Source organism: Netta rufina (genome assembly GCF_964035555.1).
Source record: "Netta rufina genome assembly, chromosome: Z".
NCBI lineage: Eukaryota > Metazoa > Chordata > Aves > Anseriformes > Anatidae > Netta > Netta rufina.
Window position 1 is genome coordinate 26,881,946 of NC_140126.1, and position 21,763 is coordinate 26,903,708.

Here is a 21,763-nt window from a genome sequence, read left to right on the forward strand (position 1 = left end):
TTTTCAAAACAAATTCAAGCTTACAGTTATCAATTTATTAAAATTTCATTTAATTTCTCACTCTTGTTCCTCAGATGCTGCTCAGTCACTTTCTGCTTTACTATTACATAATTTTCTCATCAGCATAACCATGCCCCAGAGTGGACATAACTGACTTCTAAAAAACTGCCTTCCTTTACTCTAACCTTCTCAGTAACTGCCCCTGTTCACGTCGACTGGCGGATTAGCATCAGATATTATTTACTCACCTTTTTTCCCTTTATATTCTATTCTCCAGTCCGTAGGACATATTATAAAACAAGATTATTTCTAATCAGTAACTCCCATGCCAGGAACCTGGTCTGCTTTTCTCTGCAATCTCTGCCAGATAATGTATTTCCAGGTAGAGAGTTTTAACAAACTGATCCCCTTTCATCTCTCTCCCTAAGAAAAAATGTTTCCTGTTCCAAAATGTCCATCAAGTGCTTTCCATAGACTTTCTCTAGAGCAAACTGGCGCTATTCTCTCTAATGTGGCAAAACATCTCAGAATTCTTTCAGATCTTTTTTGATTGTTGCAAGAGAGACACATTTCAGTGCTTACCTCAACAGAAAAGACCATTTTCTACAAATGGATTTATAATGAGACTCTTTTACTGCAGAGGTAGTGTGTAACTAAGATAAATCTGAAGAGTTTTTTTTTTTTTTTTTTTCCAAAAACCACACTCTTAACCTCTGTGTTAAAAAATAATTGAGTATTTCAGGGAATTCAAGAAGGTTGGGGCCAAAAGATTCAAAAAGATTGCATGTCCTTCATCAGTTGAGTCTGAGCCTGCATTACAACCACAAACTATAAATCAAACTCTGTTTTGTGTAAAGGGCAATTTGGCAATTTGTTGTTGTGGTGACAAGTAAAGAAAGTTGTATGCTATCACAGAAACAGAGGCACTAGCAAGGATAAAAATGAAAGGAAGGGATTTTCAGAACAATTAAGAAACTTTTAATTGTTTCAGCTGCCTTTGCACATACTCGAGACTGAAGAAGCTCGCTCAGAACAGCAGTGAGAATTCTCAAAGCTGAATGTGCAGTAGAGGAATCTTTGCAACCATAAAAAATGTCACAAAATCTGTGTTTCTGTGAATGGGCTGTATGGGCTGCTCTGGTTGCGGATGGAGAAGTAGTTACCAGACAACAGCAGGACGGTGAGAGCGAAAATACAAGCTGGGAGGGAACTTCTGGAAGCCTCCCAGGAATCGACAGCCATCTTTGGAGCACATTTTAAAGCCGGGATACCACGGAGGTGCCGGCCCTGCCCACAGCCTCCAGCAGCCCCTGGCACCCACTGTGGGTCACATAAACCACACCACAGCCACAGCCTGGAGGGCAGCGGCTGCTGTTGGCGGGCGATGGCTGCAGGGCAGCATGTGTGTGGGCACCTGCTGAAGGAGGGGACCCGGGAGGGACCCTCCGAAGCAGGGGAGGACCCTTTGCTCCGCAGTGAGCTGCTGGGGCTGGGTAACCACCGCGTGGCGTACTGTGTGGGCATGTGCTGTGCGAACAGCTTTCTGCTATTAATAAGAAGTCTAATTGATTAAAGATGTTCTAATAAATGCTGGCTGTGATCTGTTCCTCTTCCCGACTCAGTGCCATGTCAGTGATATTTAGAAGATACAGTATAAAAAAGCCACAAAACTACAAAGGTGTCATCTGGACTTTGTAAGCGTGTATCTTAATCAAGTTGCCTAAGCCTTAAACTTAGGCAGTAACAGTGCTCTGAATTCCTCCAAAGGGCACCCATCAGCCCATTTCCTGGTTTCTCCTCAGCTCTGTATCGGATGGATTTCTGTAGGACCATTTTACCAGTGTGCACGTGTACTGTTTTGGGCCGTGGTAAGTTTCTTCATAGGAGCTCCTATAGTGCAGTGTTTTGGATTTGTGACTGTAACAGTGTTGGTAAGTACCCACCTTCCAGCAGCGCTCCCATAGAGTCAAGGCCTTCTTTGTTTCCCGCCGTGCCTCCTCCAGCGAGGAGGCTGCGGGTGCACAGGAAGCGGGGAGGGGACAGCGCCAGGACAGCTGGGCCAAACTGGCCCAGAGGATGTTCGGTGCCACACGATGCCGCGCTCAGCAATAAAAGCTGGCGGAAAGCACGGAGCAGCGGCACTCAGAGCGATGTTGTTTGTCTTCCAAGGAACTGCACCGCCGAGACGGAGCCCTGTTTTCTTGGAAGTGGCTGCACATCTGCCTGCCAACGGGAGGCAGCGACTTAATTTTGCTTCGCTCGCACGTGCGGCTTCTGCGTTACCTTATTAATCTGCCTTTATCTCAACCCACGGCTTTTCACACTCTCGCCCCACCCAGCTGGCAGGCAGCGAGCGAGCGGCTCTGCGGGGTGCCGCTGCCTGCCAGGGCTAAACCACAGCAGCGTGGCAAATCCGGGCTCCTCTCACGCCAGGCTGTGGGATCACACAGCTGCGGAGCGCGCACCCAGCCCGACCCACATCTGCCCTGGGGCAAAAACCAGCACTCGCTGCTTCTGGCCCCGGCCGCACGCCCTCCCCTCTAACCCCACGGCACCCCCGGGGGCTCCCCCTGCGCTGCAGGCTCAGCCACACGCCGGGCTCGCACCCGCGGCGCGCCGCCTCACGCCTCCCGCCAACCGCCGCCCGCGGGCAGGGGCGGGCCCGCCGCCATGGCGACGCTAACGGTCGCTTCCCCGGCGCGCGCCAACCCGCCCCCCCCCCCAACAACGCAGGCAGGGGGCGGGGCGCGCGGGGAGGGGAGAGGAGGGGGGAGGTGGGCGGGGCCGAGTGCGGGCGGGAATGGGGGGGGCGGGGGGGGGGGCGAGGGCAGCGCGCGGCGCCACGCCCCCCCCCCTCCACCCGCCCCCGCCCCCGCCCCCGCCCCGGTGTTGTTGTCTCCGTGCGGCCGCGGCCGGCGGCTCTCGCGAGATCGGCGTTGGCGCCGTGACCTCCATGTGAGAGCGGCGGCGCCTGGTAAACACTGCCCGGGCTGCGGGATGGCTCCCGCCGGCGCCCGTTAGAGCCGGAGGGCCGCGGCCCTTCCCGCCTGCCCCCGCCCCGCCGCGCCCCGCCGCGCCCCGCCCCGCCCCGCCTCGCCTCCGGGGCCCCGCGGCGCGGCCCAGCGGGGGGCGGAGGGGGTCGCCGCGCCTCGCCTCGCCTCGCCTCGCCGCGCCCCTCCGAGCGCCGGCCCGGCGGGCGGGGAGCCTCGCGGGCGCCCGGCGGGACTCAGCCCCGCCGCCCCGAACAAAGGGCGGGGGGAGCGCCCGGCCCCCGCCGCCGCCGCTGCCTCCTCAGCCTCCGCCGAGCGCGGGAGAGAGAGCGAGCGAGCGAGCCCCCGGCGCCGCCCGGCGCGCACCATGTGGATCCAGGTGCGCACCATCGACGGCACCGAGACGCAGACCATCGACGACCTGAGCCGCCTGACCAAGATCGAGTGCCTGCGGGAGAAGATCCAGGAGACCTTCCGCGTCAGCCCCGACCGGCAGCGCCTCTTCTACCGGGGCAAGCAGGTGAGGCGCAGCCGCCCCCCGCCGGCCGGGGGCTCTTTGTGCGGCCGGGGGCCGGGACCCCGCGCCCTCCCCCGGCTTTTGTTCGCCCCCGTCCCGCCGGGCCTGCAGGCGGGAGCCCGGCCTGACAGGACGCCCCGAGGCGCGCCGCGCGTTGGAGTGGCTCCCGTTATTTTTATTTTTCAACGTTTTGTTTATTATTTTTAAATTTATTTTGGTGCTGTTCCACACCCCCCAAGGCCGGGCGGGTGCCGGCGAGCCCCCCTTTGTGTGTTTGTTTTCCCACCTGAGCCGCGGGAGGCTCCTCCCCCGCCCGCCGTCTCCGCCGCACCTCGCTGACAGGGCCGGGCCGCCCCGCGCCACCGCGGGGCTCGCAGGGCCAGCGGCCGGCCCCAGCGCCGGGCAGGCGGGGACGGGGACGGGGAGGACGCGGGCACGGCCCCGCGGCGGGCAGCTTCACCCCCCCCCCCCCCCCCCCCCAGCCCCCCCACTCCCCCGCCTGCCGCCCCCACCGGCGCCGTCCCGTCAGCGCCCGGCCGGCCCCTCCCCGCGGCGGATTAACGGTTCTCGGTGCCCGGCCGTTGCGCGCCCCTCCCCGCGGGGCGCGTCACGTGGCCGCGCGGCCGTGACGGGGGGTGCCCGGCGGCCGTTACTTTGCGCGGGCCGGAGCCGGCGCGGCCCCCGCGGACGGGGGGGGGTGGGGGTGGGGAGGATGGTTAAGGGAGGGCTGCCCGGAGCGGCTCCTGGCGACACGGGGTCGGTGCCCTGCGGCCGGTGTGTGGCTGTAGGGACAAAAAGTAACGAGTAACTGACAATTTCCCTTCGCCGTGAGCGCGTAGGTGCAGAGCCTGCCTTCTGGAGCGCGCCCGTCAGGAGCCAGCACTTTGTCTAACGCAGAGCGAGCGTGTGTGTGAGGACCTGTAACGGCCCCAAACCGCTGCAGGCAGCCCCCCCCCGCCCCGCCGGAGGGGCCGAACCGAGGCACATCGGTCTTGAAGTTGTGTAACTTGCTTACGTTTGTGCTGCACCAGTGTATCTCTGCCTTCCGCACCAGGCCCTGAGCTGAAAAAGCTTACCTGGGAAGAGGGGAAGATGAGCCTCTAACGAATTGTGCTTCTCTGTGTAGTCCATGAGTGGTCAGACTAACCAGCTTGAACGCTTAACGTCGACAAATGCCTTTCTTAAAAGAGAGAATAGTGAAGTATGGCTGCACTTACCTACGTAAGCAGCATTTCTCAGTTTAGTGCTTAGTTTATCAAGGCTGGGATGCAGTTGGGGTGGTATTTGCTAAAGAGTGAGGGCTTTCTTCAATAGCTTCACTAATTCTGCAACCATTTATGTCCATTTTCTTGCAGTTACCATAATTAATTCTGAAGTTTCCTTGGTGGTTATGGATTGCTTTTTCTGATCCTGTGGTGCTAGTAAGTAGAAAAAAGGTCAGAAGAATGGTTTTCTAAGAAGCAACATTGAACATAGAGAGAGACATGAGGAGAGGAAAATGTAAAAAATTGAAACTCTTTCAGGATATGATAAAATCAGGAAACAAGGGGGTATTTCAATTAAATGTAAGGCTAACAGAAAGCAGTAAATTGGTATAAAGAACATGAAAAAACTAGGAAGATTCCTTCAACTCTTGGGGGGAAAAAATGAAAAAAAACATCATCCAGTCCACACTTTCTTATCTGTTTAGCACTCAGTGTGGTTAAATCTATGCAGTCTGCTAGTAGAGCTGTGATCCTGCTACTGAGTAGTGCTTACTCTAGTCTGACTTGCAGATACTTTGATCTTTCAAGTGCTGGGTGCAGGCAGACTGGCTAAATAACTGTGCTCTTCTAAAAATGGGAGGTATATGACGTAATAGGGATATAGAAACCTAAATAAGTCACAGTTTATGGGCTGAATATCTACAACTCCATGGCCTTAGCTTGCAGCAGTTACGAAATCAGCCTCAACTAACATTTTAAGCTAGAGCTGCTCTTTTGCATCTTAAGGGCTATAAGCGTCCATGTCCAGTTAATGCAGTTTACCTTGTATGCTGGAACTTGTTGGGTTTGATCTTCAAGTGCAAATGCAGGGGTGTAAGTGGGTAGTTCTTAATCTCCTGCTTTCGAGGGTTAGAATGCCCTAGGACTGCTGGTGAAAACCCAGTGTTGTGATTAATGTGATACTTAGTATTACACTTTTTCCCTTGCATGACTAGGAAAAGCAATATGTAGTTTAACAGATTGTTTTCAGTTTTTAACTCTTCCTGTCAGGAGGACCTACAATGCACATGTGGCATCAAAGAGTGAACCAGAGTAGTGTTATTCTATAATGTTGTTTGCTTGGTCGTTTGGGGACATCCTGCGCTCTGAGGATTCATTTTCCACAGAGCTAAATAGCTGTCAGCCAGAAAAGTCATTCTGTAACTTAAGGTAGAATTTCCTTAGGAAAGGGGACAATAGTGTATGCATAATTCTTTGCTGTGGTGCAATAACCTAATAAACTCACAAGTTACAATGTGTTGTGTGGAGCCTCTCTGTCAGAACATGAAGACAAGGCAGTTTGACAATTGGCAGCATGATTTCTGTCTGTCCTAATTAGAAAGCCTATGTAGCACTTTTAATGAGGATAGTAAGTTTGCAGTGTTCATTAAGAAAAGCGAAAGAGATATCAGAGTAGATGAATTCTTGGCATCTTGACCTAACAGGGCAGACTTTCAACGGGACCAAGTAATAATCATTATTAGGATTCCTAGACTTCAGTAATAATGCTGGAAAAATTGAGTGGTAAAAATATTTTGAGGTTTAAGTTTGGAAACTTGCCAGAAAATTTAAGGTTATGCAGAGGACCGCAAGAGTACAACTACAAACTCAGGTTTTGTCTATAACTGAGCATGAACAACACTGCTGTATTTTAGCAATATGTATTCTTTTTGGGATTTAAAAAATAACTTTGCCTTTTCATTATCCTCTCTCACCCTGTTGGGCTTTAGATTTGGTGAAAACGTAAAAGTGGCTACTGTTGTTACAGAAACCATCGCCTCAGGTGGCTCTGCCATGGTGTTTACCAGAGTAAAGGTAATGAGGCAAAGTAATGAGGCAGTGTGGTGGGTTAACTTCGACTGATTGCTGGGTGCAAACCAAGCTGCTCTCCCACTGCCCCTCCTCAGCAAGGTGGAGAGGAAGAAAATGTAATGAACAAAACACGTGTGGGTTGAGATAAGTAAGGAGAGGGAGATTGTTCATGAATTAACATCACTTGGCTTGTGGAAGATAAATTTATTGCCAGTTGATGATGAAGCAGTGCAGGGAGAACTGGAGGGAGGAGGGGGGGGGGGCAATTAGCACCTTCCCCCTTTCTTTCCAGGGTCAGCTTCAGTCTTGTTTCTTCTGCTTCCTACCTCTACATAGGCCAGTACAGCCCGCCAGTGAAATGAGGTGGGCTGTGGTCAGTCCATAATGCTTAGTCTCTGCTACGCTTCCCCACCTCCAATGTGGGGTCCATCCCATGGAATACAGTCTTGCACAACTGCTACAATTAGGGTCCTTCCCACAGGCTGCAGATCTTCCAGAACTGTTCCAGCATGGGTTCTTCCTATGTGGTGCAGTCCTTTAGGAACAGACTACCCCAGCGTGTTTACCCCCTGCCATGGGCTGCAGATCCTGCTAGGCCTCCTGCTCCACTGTGGGCTCTTTTCCACATGCTGCAGCTTCTGCCAGGAGCCTGTTCCCTGTATAGGCTCTCCACAGGCTGCAACATCCTTCAGGCCACGTCTGCTGCTGTGATGTGAGGTTTTCCAGGGGCTGCAGAGTGGAGATCTACTCCAGCGCAGCCCTCTGTGGGTTATGGGTTGGGGGGGAGGGGGAAGTCAAACTCTGTATCGTGGTCCTCTTCACAGTCCCCTTCCTTCTTCTCTGACCTTGGTGTCTGTAGGGCTCTTTCTCTTCCATTTTCTCACTCCTCTCTTGCAACTGCTGTGCAGCATTTCTAAAATATTTCTTAAACATGTTATCCTGGAGGCACAACTGGTGTAGCTCACTGAATCAGCTTTGGCTAGTGGCAGCTCCCTTTCGGAGCCATCTGGAACTGTCTGTATCCAACGTGGGAGCAATTCCTGGTCCATTCTCACAGAGGCTACCCCTGCAGTCCCCCTGCTGCCAAAACCTTGGCACAAGCCTGATACAAGCAGTGGTAGAAGTTGCTTCTTAGGTTGATGATCTTGTTGGTGAGGAAGGTGCTTCAGGTCTGTTTCATGGAAGACTGAAAGGAGCTGATGGGAGTATTAAAGCTAGTCAATTTCTTGATGTCAGACTGAAATTGAAGTAGGAGAAAATCAGGTTTACTTCATTAGAAGAAATTCAACTCTGGTCTTCTGCACAGAAAAGTCTTGCTCCCTACCTGTACACTATTAAGTGTAGTTTTTCAAGTCATTGCTGAGATATCAAAGTGCTTAATTTTTTGTTTCTCTAAACTTAAAAGATTGAGGGATAGTAGGAGTGGAGGAGCTTTAGTCTTGCATGTGAGCCTGCTTGTGATACAACAGCCTCAGTGAAACATGCAGTTAAAATCTGGCAATAGGTCATGTCTTGGTTTACCTACAGCCTGTCGTGGTTTAACCTGGCCGGCAGCTAAACACCACGCAGCCGTTCGCTCACCCTCCCCCCTCCCTCTCTGGGACGGGGGAGAGAAATGGAAAGTGAAGCCCGTGAGTTGAGATAAAGACAGTTTAATAAGACAGGAAAATAATAATAACAAAATAATAATAACAATAATAATAATAATAATAATACAATGGTGATAATAGGAAAGTAATAATAATATGTACAAACAAGTGATGCACAATGCAATTGCTCACCACCCGCTGACCGATGCCCAGCCTAACCCCGAGCAGTCCGGCCCCCTCCCCCCGGCTAGCCACCCCTATATATTGTTTAGCATGCCGTCAGATGGTATGGAATACCCCTTTGGCTAGTTCGGGTCACCTGTCCTGGGTCTGTCCCCTCCCAGCTCTTACTGCACCCCCAGCCTGCCTGTTGGCAGGACAGAGCGAAAGGCTGAGATGTCCTTGGCTTGGTATAAGCACTGCTCTGCAACAATTAAAACATCGGGGTGTTATCTGCACTCTTCTCATCCTAAGCCAAAACACAGCATTCCACCAGCTACTAGGAAGAAAATTAATTCTGTTCTAACTGAAACCAGGACACAGCCTTTCCTATATAAGACATCTTTAACTTCTGCTGACCTGGACGGACAAGTGAGCAGTGGATAGAATCTCATGAGAGTTTAAGCTTCAGGTTTGTGAACTGTGTGTCTAAGGGCTTCTTAAATGCTAACAGCTTGGGTAGATTTCCAGAAGGAAAGAAAAGCATTATTTGTTGAGTTTTGCCCCAAAGAATGGGAGTGCCAAAACTATTCATAAAACAATCGAGTTTCTTAATGCAATTTCATCCCAGCTTTATTTTGTTTGGAAAATTGTAAACACTTTCAGCTGAAGCTGTCTAAAACCCATCTGCCTGAGGCAGAATTTGGGTGTGAGAAATCTTCAATTTGAGAAGTTAGCTGTATATCTTGAAGGAATAATTTGAAGCCTTAGAAAGGGAGTGATTGCCATTCTTTGAAGCTGCTAGTAAGTAGCTCTGTAGCTTGATAAAGGACTGCATTCTGGGGTCTGTGAGACACACGGTCAGGCTGCATTCAAAAATTCCTGAAACATTCATGCAGTGTACTTCAAGTTTACTTGGCAGTCAGTTTGGTTGCCCTATTAATATTTTTTTTTTGGTTGCAGAAATAGTTTACTGAAACTGGCTTCTTGTTATATTGTTGAAGTTACTAATGCAACTTACCAGTCCTTAGTATCATTAACTTCATTCAAAGCACTAAAGCTGAAGGCAATGCTAAAGTATATGTAGAAGCAGAGTACTTTATACTGGCTTATATGTGTGACTTCAGTATTAGGAAACTGGGAAAAAAAAATTGTATTTCCTGTACGAAATGGCAACTAGCTTGAAGGCTGTGTTTTGTGGCTTGTATATTCATGTAACCTAATTATGGTAGTTGAGCACTAGTGCTTTTCCTAACTTAATGTGGATACTTGTGCAAACTGTTTGTTTATTTTTTTTTTTTTATATGGCAAGACTGACAACTGGATGGTGAGGATTTCCTGCCATTTCACCACTGGCAGGCAATCAAAAGTTGATACCACTTCTAAGAGAATTCACTTTAAAAGCTCAAAAGTGGAAGTACATGCCTAATCATTTAGTTGTTATGTTTGAATAACTGCCCTGATAAACTTGGGTCGTACATTATTATTACCATTATTATTTTTAGATTTCTGTTGATTACAGAAGGTTCAGATAATAACCAGTTCTTCATTACAGGTATCCTTACAAGCTGCAAATAGTCATTTGCTCCCCCTGGCACCACTGTTGCTGAACTTCAGTTGCCTGTGCTATAGAAGTCCATACATCATACAGGAGGTACTTGACAACCCTAATCTAATCAGCACAGAGACGAATGAGTCTTTCCATGCTTCTAAGGATTTCAATTCAGCTTTATATTTTTGGCATACATGTTTATTACAAGTGTCAGGTAATCCTCAGTGTCAGACAGAAGACACCATGAACTTTTATTTTCCTAATTAGAAGACTCCTGAGGACTGTGGAAGAAAACCTGCTACTCTAACTTCATCTTTCAGCTAGAAATTAATGAGCAAATATTCCTTTAATGGGATTGAGAGTTGCTTCTGCGAAGAAAACATCCAGCCTAAATTAATCATTTTTTTTGTATCTCATCCAGTGATAAAGAAAGAAATAATCTTCAAAATCTGAAGTTGTTATTTAAAAATTTAATTTGGAAGAGTTGCAGAGATGAACCTGTAAAATCATTGATGGAGACTGAGAATGGCTGCCTTCACCTTGATCTTCTGATTAAGTCAAAAAGTCTTTTCAGACAGCTTTCAGCTATTCTCATGTTCACAATAATCTTTACACTGGAATCTTTTTTGGATTATAGTTAGTCCAAATCAAAAGGTAAAATGCATTGGTACCACCTGTACACTCTGCATATCATTTTGTAGTTATGGTATTAAAAAACACTGTAGTTGGAGACTGGCCTTAAGCTGTAGGCTTCCATACTTATTTTTAGTTACAGTACTTCAGGAAAAGAGTAACATGCTTCTTAAAAGTTAGTTGTGTTGGTTGAGAACCAAGAGTAGTAATGCACACTTTATTTGTGGTGTATCTACTGAGGTTGATGTGTATTTACAAACAATGTCAGCAACAGGAATCTGATTTTTTTCCTAGATTGTGTGGCTTTGTGTAGCATATCAGACTTCCTCTCGTGTATGGAGTTGAGCAAACAGTGTATTTACACTTTGTGCTGTGATTAAACTAGCTGGTTGACACTACTTCTTAAAAAAAAAAAAAAAGCCTTAAGTATTTGAAGTTTCCACAGTCTGCCTCAGTAGGACTTCTCTTGCTGTGTGCTTTCTGAGTATTGTAGGAGTCTAAGACTGTGGTACCTATCGAGATTGATTTGTTGAGTGAGGCATTTGATACCGAGTATTATGACCACTTTTCCTTGAGTCAAGGGCAGATCATTAGCTGTTTCATTAAAACACTTAAGCAGTCAAATTAAGTGTGCTCTAATTTAGAAACTAATTCATGTGGGCTTGCTGGTGTGATTTTGTTTATTTTTGGTGTAGTGGTCTTGTTTTCAAACATTCCTATAGGTTACTTTGAAAAGTCATTCTCTTGGCAGAAAGAGTGACAAACTGAGTCTGATTTGTGACATCTTAAAACAATAATATTTTGTTTGGTTATTGTTTTTTAAAAATGTTATGATCTGCCTGTCTTCTGTTCTGGAGAGATGGATCTAGAGTCTGTCAGAAATTCCTTGTCCAGATATTTCACCTACTCATTCTATTGTGATTTCATTACTCTAAAGAGTGTTAAGAGAAAGCAAACAGGACAGAGAACGATTTTTATCTTTTTTTATTGACTAGTAAATTCTCCTTCTTGAAATGAGGGAGTGATCAGCCATCTGCATTTGTTTATTTTTAATAGCAAGTTACTAAGTCCAAACTATTAAATAAAAAGTTATCATGAATATTTTAGAGCATAGTCAAGACCAGTACTTGTAATGAAACTGTAAATTAAAGTCTTTCTAATGATGAGTGAAAGAATTGTAGAGTCTCAAATACATTTCTGCTTGGTCTCTGCTTTTGTTGAGGAGCTTGTCAGAGAGAATGAAGGACATAATGCACTGATAGGGATTTCCTAGAGTTTAACTGGCATTTCTTCCTCAGCAATGTTAAGGTTACTTCATTTTTAGGAAAGTAAAAACTTTTTACAGTTACAGTTAATTTTTGTATGAGACTGATAGGTGTTGCTGTTTGCCTCCTGTTAGGATCTTTGCTAAGGATCTGGGCAGCAATGAGGATGGTGGAGAGAGGAAATCATTCAGGAATGCCAAGGAGAAAACAGTAGGAACAGGATCTTCTTATGTCTGCAAAGTATTTATGCCAAAATTTTGTTTAAAACGTGGGGCTACTATAATCAAACCAACACTTCAAAAAGTTTCTTCTGGTGGCATGTGACAAGGAATCATGTACAGTCTTGGCTTACAGTCTCTGCTCAAAGATATTTGCTTGTCATTATTTTCCTTTTTATTCTCTTACTATCATGGATTGTCTGAGGAATTTCCTTCCTGAACTCAAAAATTACTGATCACTTAAATGTCACGTAGCAGCAGAACTGTCCCATGTACAGACAGAGTAACAGACAGAGCAGCCTGTATGGAACATCTACTGTTGAAACTAGAGTTACTTGAAAAAGTGGATCTCCTGGAGTTGCCAAACCCTTAAAATATTGTGTATTAAACTTTCTAATTCATATAAAGATAGCGACTTCTTTGTGGTTGGCTAAATTCATTTTTATTTAGCTCTTTTTCCATCTTGCAGTTAGGACAGCTGTACTTCCTTGGGAAACAGTGCAAGTATACAGTTGTTTTAAAAACCTCACATTGGGCCTTAGTACTGAATGTTGTTAATATGTGAACTTAAAAATCCTGTAACCTTCCATCATTTTCTTCACATATGAGATAAACTGTAGTTTACACCTAGACTATTATCTGGAATAAAAATACTGTTCAGGTTATTTTGCTTATGCTTTCAAAGCTGAAAAACTAAGCACACTTGACAAATAGTCCATGAGGTAAGTGTCAGGCATGGTAATTTTCTTGACGTGGGTTGGTACCATTGGTCCAAAACTCAGTTTGGCTTTTCATCATCAGAAATTGGTTCAAGATATGTTTAAATCCGTCTGTAAAAACACTAAGTAGAATTCAGAGTTCCAGCAGACTTCTTCCATGCAGGAACAGAAAAGTCTTAAAAGATTTACAGACTTAAAATAACTGAAATTCTGGATTTCTTCTTTATTTGCTTTCAGTGGTTATCTGAAAGTTCTAGGTTCTTTTACTTATTCAGACTAACTTAGCCTCTGGGTAACTCCTTTTATACAACCTTCTGTTTTTTTTTCTGGGGAAAAAAACAAAAACAAAAACAAACAAACAAACAAAAAACACACAAAAAAAACAAACAAACAAACAAAAAAAAGAACCAGCAGAAAGCTTTTCTGCTGAACTTTATCTGGAAACGATTTACTCTTATGCATTTCCTATTAAAGAAATCTGCAGGGTGCGTGTAACACCAGTGCAGAACAAAAGACTGATGTCACTTTTCAACTTTCTACTTCAGTTGAAGAGATCCGCTGCATTCCATAGTTTCTTTCATCTTTACTGCTAGATCTTGGCACTGTTCTAGTTCTTGGAAAACATCAGAAGCGTCAAAAGATGCTCAGAAACACACTTCCATAAATGACTAAAGATCCTGATTTCCAAATGAAGTGACTGAATTAAGGTGACCTAGGAACCTACCCTACACTCTTTGATCATGCTATAGGATAAAAACAGTAGGTAATATGTTCTAACAGGAATGATTACATGCTTTCTTGAGAGTTCTCCATGCGTGCTGCGTAACCCCAAATGAGCTGTGATTCTGCAGGGACTTGTAGACAAATTAATGTGTTAATTGTTGAATGACTTGTGGGGTGATTTTTCCAAGTAATGTAGTATAGTATACTCTGTATGATCATTTGTGTTAGTAAGTGCAATTTCTACAAGCCTTTAAAGTAATTTATGGCCTGATGTTACAAGGCATAGTTCTAACAGTGATAGTGGGTAAGTATCAGTTCCAGTATTGTCTTGCTACAGCTACTTGTATATTAGCATAAGCACAGTCTTGTCTTACTTTTAAGTATTTATAACAACCCTCTGAAGAAGTATTTTGAAACTGGTAGCCTCTATAGCACTTAAACTAGGTTTGAAGGATGTAATCTGTTTCTGTACTTAGGGATATTTATTACATAGAAAGAATGTTAGCAGATACAGTAAATCTAACTGCTACTTAGTGACACTTCATTCAAAACATGTTAATCAGGCCTTACAGGATTTTGAAAGAGCCAGTCATTAAGAGGAAGAAAAACTGGAAGTGGTGATGTTTACTACTTTTTGATGGCTGTAGTGTCAGAAGAGCTGGAAAAATAATTAAAATCTTCATAAAGTTGTCTATTTTTTTTCCTTTTTACATGTTTTAATGACCTGTTAAGATACTGTAACTGAGATAGAGTGTGACTATCTGGTATTTGCTGCATTTCTTTTGCTTGTCACTTGTACTTAGGAGCTTGAGAAGAACAAGTGTCCATAAATGCTTAGTCAATGGTAATATAAAAATGTGTAATGTTTTCATTTAAAGTATACAGGCAAATACGATAGAGTCAAATGTATTCTTCCTGCTAGTATCTTTATGCAGCAGGATGGTATGAACTTTTTCTGTATATTTGTATAAATAAGTATTGTTAAAAGTGAGTATACTATAAAGCTGACTGGGAGGAGTGGTTGTTTGTCACCTATTTCCACAAATTGCTGTAATATTTTTGAATATATTTTTTTGCCTTCCTGCATTGAATATGTAACCTGTCTATGAGGTAGCCTGAGTCTCAATTCAGTAATGCATTAATGTATTTTGATAACATAGTGAGACAAGGCTTTCTGGGAGTTAGGTGTGTGTGTTCTGTAGTTGTGTGTGGTTTCTGTTCCTTCTCTATTAGTGGTGTTTCATTAAGAAATACTGTATTCCAAGATGGATTTAAAATGTTAGTTGTGTGTAGAAAAAGTATGTATTTGTTCTACTTTTTGTATCTTTGTCCTTTCATCCTCCTACTTGTCAATATACTGCAGATGTGCTAATGGTGCTAAGTCCTGCATTTTCTACATCTGATAGTGCTTTAATATAATTTGAAAAGTTGTCTTACAGTGCATGGCCAATAGGAAATAATTGTGTCTGGAGGGTCAGGTGTGCTGGAGAGTGATGTGTTGCATTCCTGATTCCTTGCTATAGTAGTCTGAGGATAGAACCTTACTAGAGAAGATCCCATTGTTACATGAAAATCTGTATAGTATCAGCAATTCAAGAATCAGTACCTTATTCTTTCCTTTAGTTGTGGCATGGAGTTCCTTAAACACTGGTTGTTTTTCAGCATTGTTACTCTTAAGCTTTCAATGGTCAATGATGCAGTAATGCTAGATATAGGTATACTTGTAGATACACACATTCGTTTTATTATTGTTAGTCAAATTGCATGCAAACTTGATTTTACTGGTTAGTTTTTTTTTCTCCACTCTGTCACCAGAAGAAGGCAATGATGCAGTCTTTGACTCGGTCTAAATTTATACCTTTGCTGATATTCTAGGAACATGTTTTCATTCATAGTGTAAACAGATGCTCTTTCCTGACTATCACTTTGCCAAACACCACATCCTGCCTCATTACAAGTCTGCTTATAGTAATCTTATCTCTTATTACTTTGCTTTCAGACAAACATAACATCACTAGTTATGTCTAATAATCTGTAGTCATAAAGTATTCCTGAAAAGACTGATAACAAGAAAACAAACACACACACAAATCAACTGCCTGGGCAGAGAATAGAATGCTAATTCACTGCAGTCATTAGTTTAGTCTGTTTAGCTCATGTTAATCACAGCTGACTTCTTTGATCGCCATGAAGGAATGGATTGCCTGTGCATTGTGGTTAGTGTGTGGATCATTAGAGAAGGCTGTTTCTTGTTCAAGACCTGGGGATGTGTGGGTTTCTGAACACATTAAATATAACTATACCTGGACAGACTTATTTAGTCAAGTCTTCTCCTTTCATTGCCTCTTTCTTAGGCTAATAGGGAAGATTTGATTGTGGACCAAAGATACAAATTAATCTGAGTCATAACTAATAAGTAGATAATACACTAAACATGCCATTTTTAACCTGAGTGTTAACGCTCAGAATATGCAGTGTTCAGAATGGCAGAATATCCAGGCTGTTCAGATTAGATCTTCACTGACTTGGCTTTAGACTTTAAACTACAGCACCCCAAAATGCTTATTTTCTCTCAGCCTACACATGGCATATCCTGAAAGAAAGGCAGCAAAGACAGTGTTTGTTCCACCTGTGTGTTGGCTCTATATCTCCAGTCCACCCAGAGCAAGGTAATTTACTCATGACTGCATTAGCTTTCAGAAGGTTTCCTTATAATATCGGATTCTGGAAATCATGTACTGGAACATCTATCAGAGCTTCTCTGGTCCAATTGAAACAGTCAAGATGAAGCAGAATTTCCATTGTCTTGTATAGTATCTGGTTTATTTATTATTTCTGAAGCAGTATAGTGTGCAGAAGTACTAGTGTTTTAATTACACAATTTTGCACTACAATTTAAAGTAAGGCATTTTAAAACAACAATAAAAAATCATCTGCAGGGAGATTAAGTCTTCAGAGTGGGCCTAGAGTTAGTGTTCAGAAGCAGTAGCAGCTCCAGCAATGCACTGAAATGTGTATTTTCACCTCAGATATATTAATGCAAGGTGGTTACTTGTCTTTGTTTTGGGTTTCTGTGTACTTTGAATTCAAGAGTTCTCTTTTTTTAACCACAAAGTTCTGGTGTTGTGAAAAGCCTGCAAATCTGGATTGTCATAAGGTTGGAAGAACACTTGTGTTCCTTTTCTTAAAGAGTCGTCACAAGCATAGGGGGGATATACAACATGATGGGAGGGGGATGGTTATGTGAAATCACTTAAGTAGATTGTTACTCAGTATGAAACCCTACCTTAGGCTTCCAGGTATATGAGGCAGTGTTGGCAGTCGCCTGTAGAATACCACTAGCTTGAGATTTCCATTTTAAGACCTTTGCACGCTTGATAGTTAAACCTGATTGTACTGAAGATTTTTATGGTGTGTCTGATACGTGTTGAACAGGTTTGAAAACTTTCATCTGCGTATGGGTCATTCCCATTGTTGTTGGCCGAACTTAGAGCTGTTCTTCCGTTGCAGCACTGCAGAGAATAATCAGTAGCCTTTCTGTATTTAGTTTTGCTAGCTTTAGGCTATTGCTTAACCAAGCAATGAAACTAATGTTTGGAGTCTCATTTGTGACGTCAGTGCACTCTGCTTTTGGGGAATGCATACTTAATCAAATGTAGGTTGATGTAAATTTTAACTGCGGGTATGGTCCTTATCAGGACTAAGGGGAGTAATCTTTAGCATGGGTTTTGGCCTTTTGGAAGGAAAACTGATACTCTGATTGGCAGATTGTGTCCATAACTGACCTCTGTCCTTCTGTGTAGGTTTTTTGTGTTTTGGTTTTTTTTTTTCATCACAACTTTGTCAGTCCTGAGATCATTTGAATGTAACGAAAAACTAGATTAGTGGGAAGCTGGGAAATTTCTTATTTGTTTTTGCTGCTTCTGTCTTCTCTGCATTTGTTTGATATATTGTTATTGCTTATAACTTCTTGAAAACAGGTCTGTTTGAGAAGATTCCCAAAACAGTGCTGTTTGAAATTCTGTCCCTCCTCTTAGGAGGAGGGAAAAAAAAGCTAGCTTTTCATTGCAGAAGCAGTTTGGAAGCCGGTGGGAGGCTTTCTGATCATACACTTTTTTCTGCCTTTGCATTGTGAAGTAAAATATAACTACTCAAATTCAAGTTCTGGTGTCCCAAATCAATGCATTACGTTTTTGGGCAAACTTTGTCTTCTCTACTTCGAAGATGCTGTGAGTCAGTGAGGGTATTTAACAGAACAAAGCAGTTACGGTCACTACTCCTTGCTGTTATGTGCTCTCCCAGCATACAACTTGTCAGTTTTTGATGTGCGTTTCTTAGTTTAGTTGTTGGTAGGTGATATTATGAGATCAAAATAAGATAGCACAGCTTTAAGATACCTGTTAGATAGAACCTAAAGTAATGCTTAGTAACTATGTGCTATGACTATGTATGATTAAAATGACTATGATTAAAATGTCTATTTATATTCTGGTGTTATGCAGAATCAAATTGAATCTGGAATATAACTGTGCCTAGATGTTTAAAGTTACTGAGAGAATGCTGCATCGTGCACTCTTCCTCAATATAACTGTGTGACAGATAGGTAACAGTAATGTCTTCAGTGAATAAAGTTTGTTTGGGTCCTTCTTTGTGGGGTGGCTAAATCTGGAATAACATTGTGGTTTTGAGTGCTCTCAATTTAGGAGAGTTCCTTTTATAACTTAACTAAGAACTAAAGGTCCAGTGCATATTTTTAGTGTTGCTTCTCCTTATAGTTCTTCTTGTGCAATACTTCCAGGTCTTATCATTTTGAAAAGTAAATAGAGTTGTATGTGTATGAGGCTTTTTATATCTAGATTTTTCATGTAAGAGAGAGTTCCCAAAACAATGGGAAGGTATCAGTACTGCCTTGCTTTCAGGAAGAGATGGGAGAAGAGTGAAATTATGTAGCTGTAATGTATACAATACTATGACAACATAAAAATTCCCACTTCTATGACACGTTGCCACCTTCATTTAGTTATTGCATAAAACCTATGTATGTTTTAATAAGAAAAATCACTTCTTTATCTTGAAGATCACAGCGTAGTTAAAAGATCCAAAGCCTGTAAAGGTGTATGTTTCTAATTTAAGGTCCTAACTGTTTTTTTTTTTCGTTAGTGAAATCATGGCCACAGGTAACTTGATAAGAGTTTGTTGCATTTACTTGAGACACAGGTTTTTGTTTATCTGAAGTAGATGGGTTGTCACTTAAATAACTTTCACACGGATTTATGGTCTGTATGGACACTGCCTTTAAAAGGAAGACTTGGAAACTTCTTAGTTTAAGATAGAATTTTACAACTATACTTTTTTTTTTTTTTGACAGCTAGAAGATGGACACACTTTATTTGACTACAATGTTGGACTCAATGACATAGTTCAGCTTTTGATACGTTCTGAATCTGAAGCTCCTACAACGGTTTCTATGACAGATGAGGATGGAGAAGTCAATCCCTGTGCTGTTTCCAACTGCAAGAACAAAGTCAAAAAAACAAGTAGTGGGTCTCCCAGTCAGCCATCTACATCATCTCGCTCATTTCTCATTGATCCTGGCATTGGATTGTACAAGGTATGTACAAGCTTTGAAAGCTGGAAGCTTGCCTTACACTTGGAGGTTCAGTTTTACTCTTAAAAGGTTTTTTGCTTTTTTGTGTAAATGTCTATGTACTAACTGGTTTCTTTCATTATTTAACCTAATTTCCCAGTGAGGGAAACTATAAACTGCTTTTAAGTAGATATCTCTGCAAGTTGTTGAAGTTTCACTGACAGTTGCATTCTTTTTATTAGAGATAAGATGTTAAATTGAGTTAAATTACTTAAAAATTACAGATATTTTAAGTGTGTTCAAACTTCAGTCATCTGGATTAAATCTGAGTTTTGATGGAGTTGTTTGGGGAAGAGTATTATATTAAAGTTTTTTAATGTGGTTTAGTTAGTTTAAAGTAACTTAGTGTGTGTTGCTGTACCAGGCTCATTAGTGTTACAGGTTTCAGGAGTGTTCATAAACTTTGACACATTGTGTTCTCTAAAAGTTTTTTTAGTAAGTGGGTTGTGGCCTCCCATAAGTTAAGAGTGCCTGTGAAATAGCAGTACTTTCTGTAAAAAGAGAAAAAAATCCACAGAAAAGATAGGTGGAAAAGCGTGGCCTTTTCCCCTATTTTTTTCCAGCTTGCCAAATATGAGTTTTAATACTAACGCTTATCTTGTTCTGATAGAGGACTGATAAACTTAATATAATACACTGTGATTTTATTATACTTTGTTTAGGAATCACATATATCACTTCCCTTGTTAGCTTTTAGTAACCTTCTGAATTTTTCCATATTGTCATCTAGGATTGTACCAGTATACTAGAATTTAAGTTAAAACAGAAAACAAGCAATGTGCAGATTGCTAGGTAGCTGGATATTTAGCAAGATGTGTATATGAAGGTATGGTAACATTTTTCCTCCTGGTCTGGAGGTGCTTTTTGATGAATAGTATCAATAGCAGTAATTCTTTTGAAAAAGTTCAAGATTACACAGAGAAAAAAGATTGCACTGCTATACCTCTACAACTTTCGGGTAGAGGAATGGTCTTATTTAGAACCTTCACCCAGATGAAAAGATATATCTTGATTTCACTTAAAACCTGAAACATGTAACAATTTTTATATTTTTCAAGCCAGCTTTATATTTTTAATATGTGGAGAGAGAAAAAGTAGTTTGTGTATGGCTACAGTCATTGTTCTTAGCTGTTTTGCAGATGACAGAAGGAACATTTAGTGGTTTTCTGCTTACAGAATCAGGGAACTTAAAGAAATTCTAGCCAGTAATGCAATTCAAATGTGGAAAACTTTTAATAAATAAGTTAATGAAAAAGACCATAAACTAAGGCATGTTAGATGGCTAAACGCTTGGATGTGTTTAATTATTGTTTACCAAACAATAAGGAATTGTCTAGTTACAGGAAGGAATAATCTTTAATCATTTTCTTAATTTTTTTTTAATAGCTGAGCAAAGTCCTGTGCTTCACTGGATCTGGTTGCAGAGCTAGACTCGAGACGTGTTACTCCATGTTCTGAATAGTCTTTGTGCACTCCTTTCTGGTTTCAGCTACCAAAAGGAAAGGTGTAGCCAGTATGGAACATCTCATAAAAAGAGAAAACAAAAGGTAGAGGTGAAGATGGAAAAAAAAAAAAAGGTGATAATTATTGTTAGATAGTTATAATAGTGACTTATGGTGACTATACAGAGGAATTCTGTTGATTATGTAAATCAGAATTTAGAAAGATTAGTAGTGGGTGTAACAATATTCAACTCCTGTTCCTTATCGTTAAGACTGAAAATAGTTAATGCATCTGGTTTAAAAACTGGATTATTAGTAGTAGTTTCTTACTCAGTCTGGTGACTATCCTTGGACCTGTCCTGCTCAGTGTTTTCACCAATGGCCTGGAGAGAAGGAGGAAATGCATGTTCTCCAAGTCTTTGAACACCAGCATAGCACTGGGTAGCGTAGCTGGTGTGAAGGCAAGTCTGCCATTCAGAAGGATGTAGGTGGACTTGAAATAACGGACTGCCATGAACTTCAAGAAAATCAAATCCTGCACTTCAGATGAATAATGTTCTCCCATGGTGCAGACTGGGAGCGTGGCAGCCCCACTGGGGATTTGGTCTGCTGTAATGGCATCTGGAGCTCGTTTAAGATTGTCTGAAAGTCATCGCTGCAGTGTAGCAGTACCGCATGCTAAGAATGCATCAACAGGAGCTGGGCTGAATTAGCAAGAACACAGCCAGTTGATGAGCTGATTATTCAACTTCATTATCAATTGAGTGATTATTCAACTTCACTTGTAATTTGATATTCCACCTTCTGCATCCATCTTCAGGTGTGTTAGCACAAGGAAAGTGGTGATAAATTTAGCAAGTGCAGTGGGTCAAGTTCACACCAAGAAGTCCAGTTTGGCTATCTTGGAGAGACCTTAGGACACTGGTCTTATTTAACCTAGAAAAGAGAAGGCTCTGGGGAAGACAGGACCTTCCAATGTTCTTCAAAGACAAAGCTTTCTACTGAGGTACAGAACAGGAGAATGAAAGACAGTATTTGAGAATTAGAAAGGGGTAGTAAGGAAATAAACTATGATGATAAGGGTTGAAACAGGTTGCATTAGAGAGGGTGAGAAACTTCCATGCTTGGAACTTTTCACGACATAACAACCTGATAAAATTCTGAACAAATTGACATGAACTCAGTTCATATCTTGCTTTAAGCAGAAGGTTGGGCTGGAGATCTCCAGAAGTACCTTTTAACCTCAGTGATTT

At 42.7% G+C, this 21,763-nt stretch overlaps 1 protein-coding gene across 5 annotated transcripts in view; it reads left to right on the forward strand.

Moving 5' to 3' along the window:
* The first annotated feature begins 3,009 nt into the window (after positions 1-3,009).
* The window catches only part of UHRF2 (ubiquitin like with PHD and ring finger domains 2), an 85,099-nt gene continuing 66,345 nt past the window's right edge, over positions 3,010-21,763 (forward strand). For 4 of the 5 annotated variants that reach the window (XM_084304704.1, XM_084304705.1, XM_084304706.1 and 1 more), the window contains exons 1-2: positions 3,010-3,510; positions 18,790-19,032. In XM_084304704.1, the coding sequence (XP_084160830.1) occupies positions 3,358-3,510; positions 18,790-19,032 (396 nt within the window). In that variant the 5' untranslated portion in view covers positions 3,010-3,357. Of the gene's footprint in view, positions 3,511-18,789; positions 19,033-20,532; positions 20,646-21,763 lie in introns of those variants that run through there. The other variant, XM_084304708.1, reaches the window with a different exon arrangement.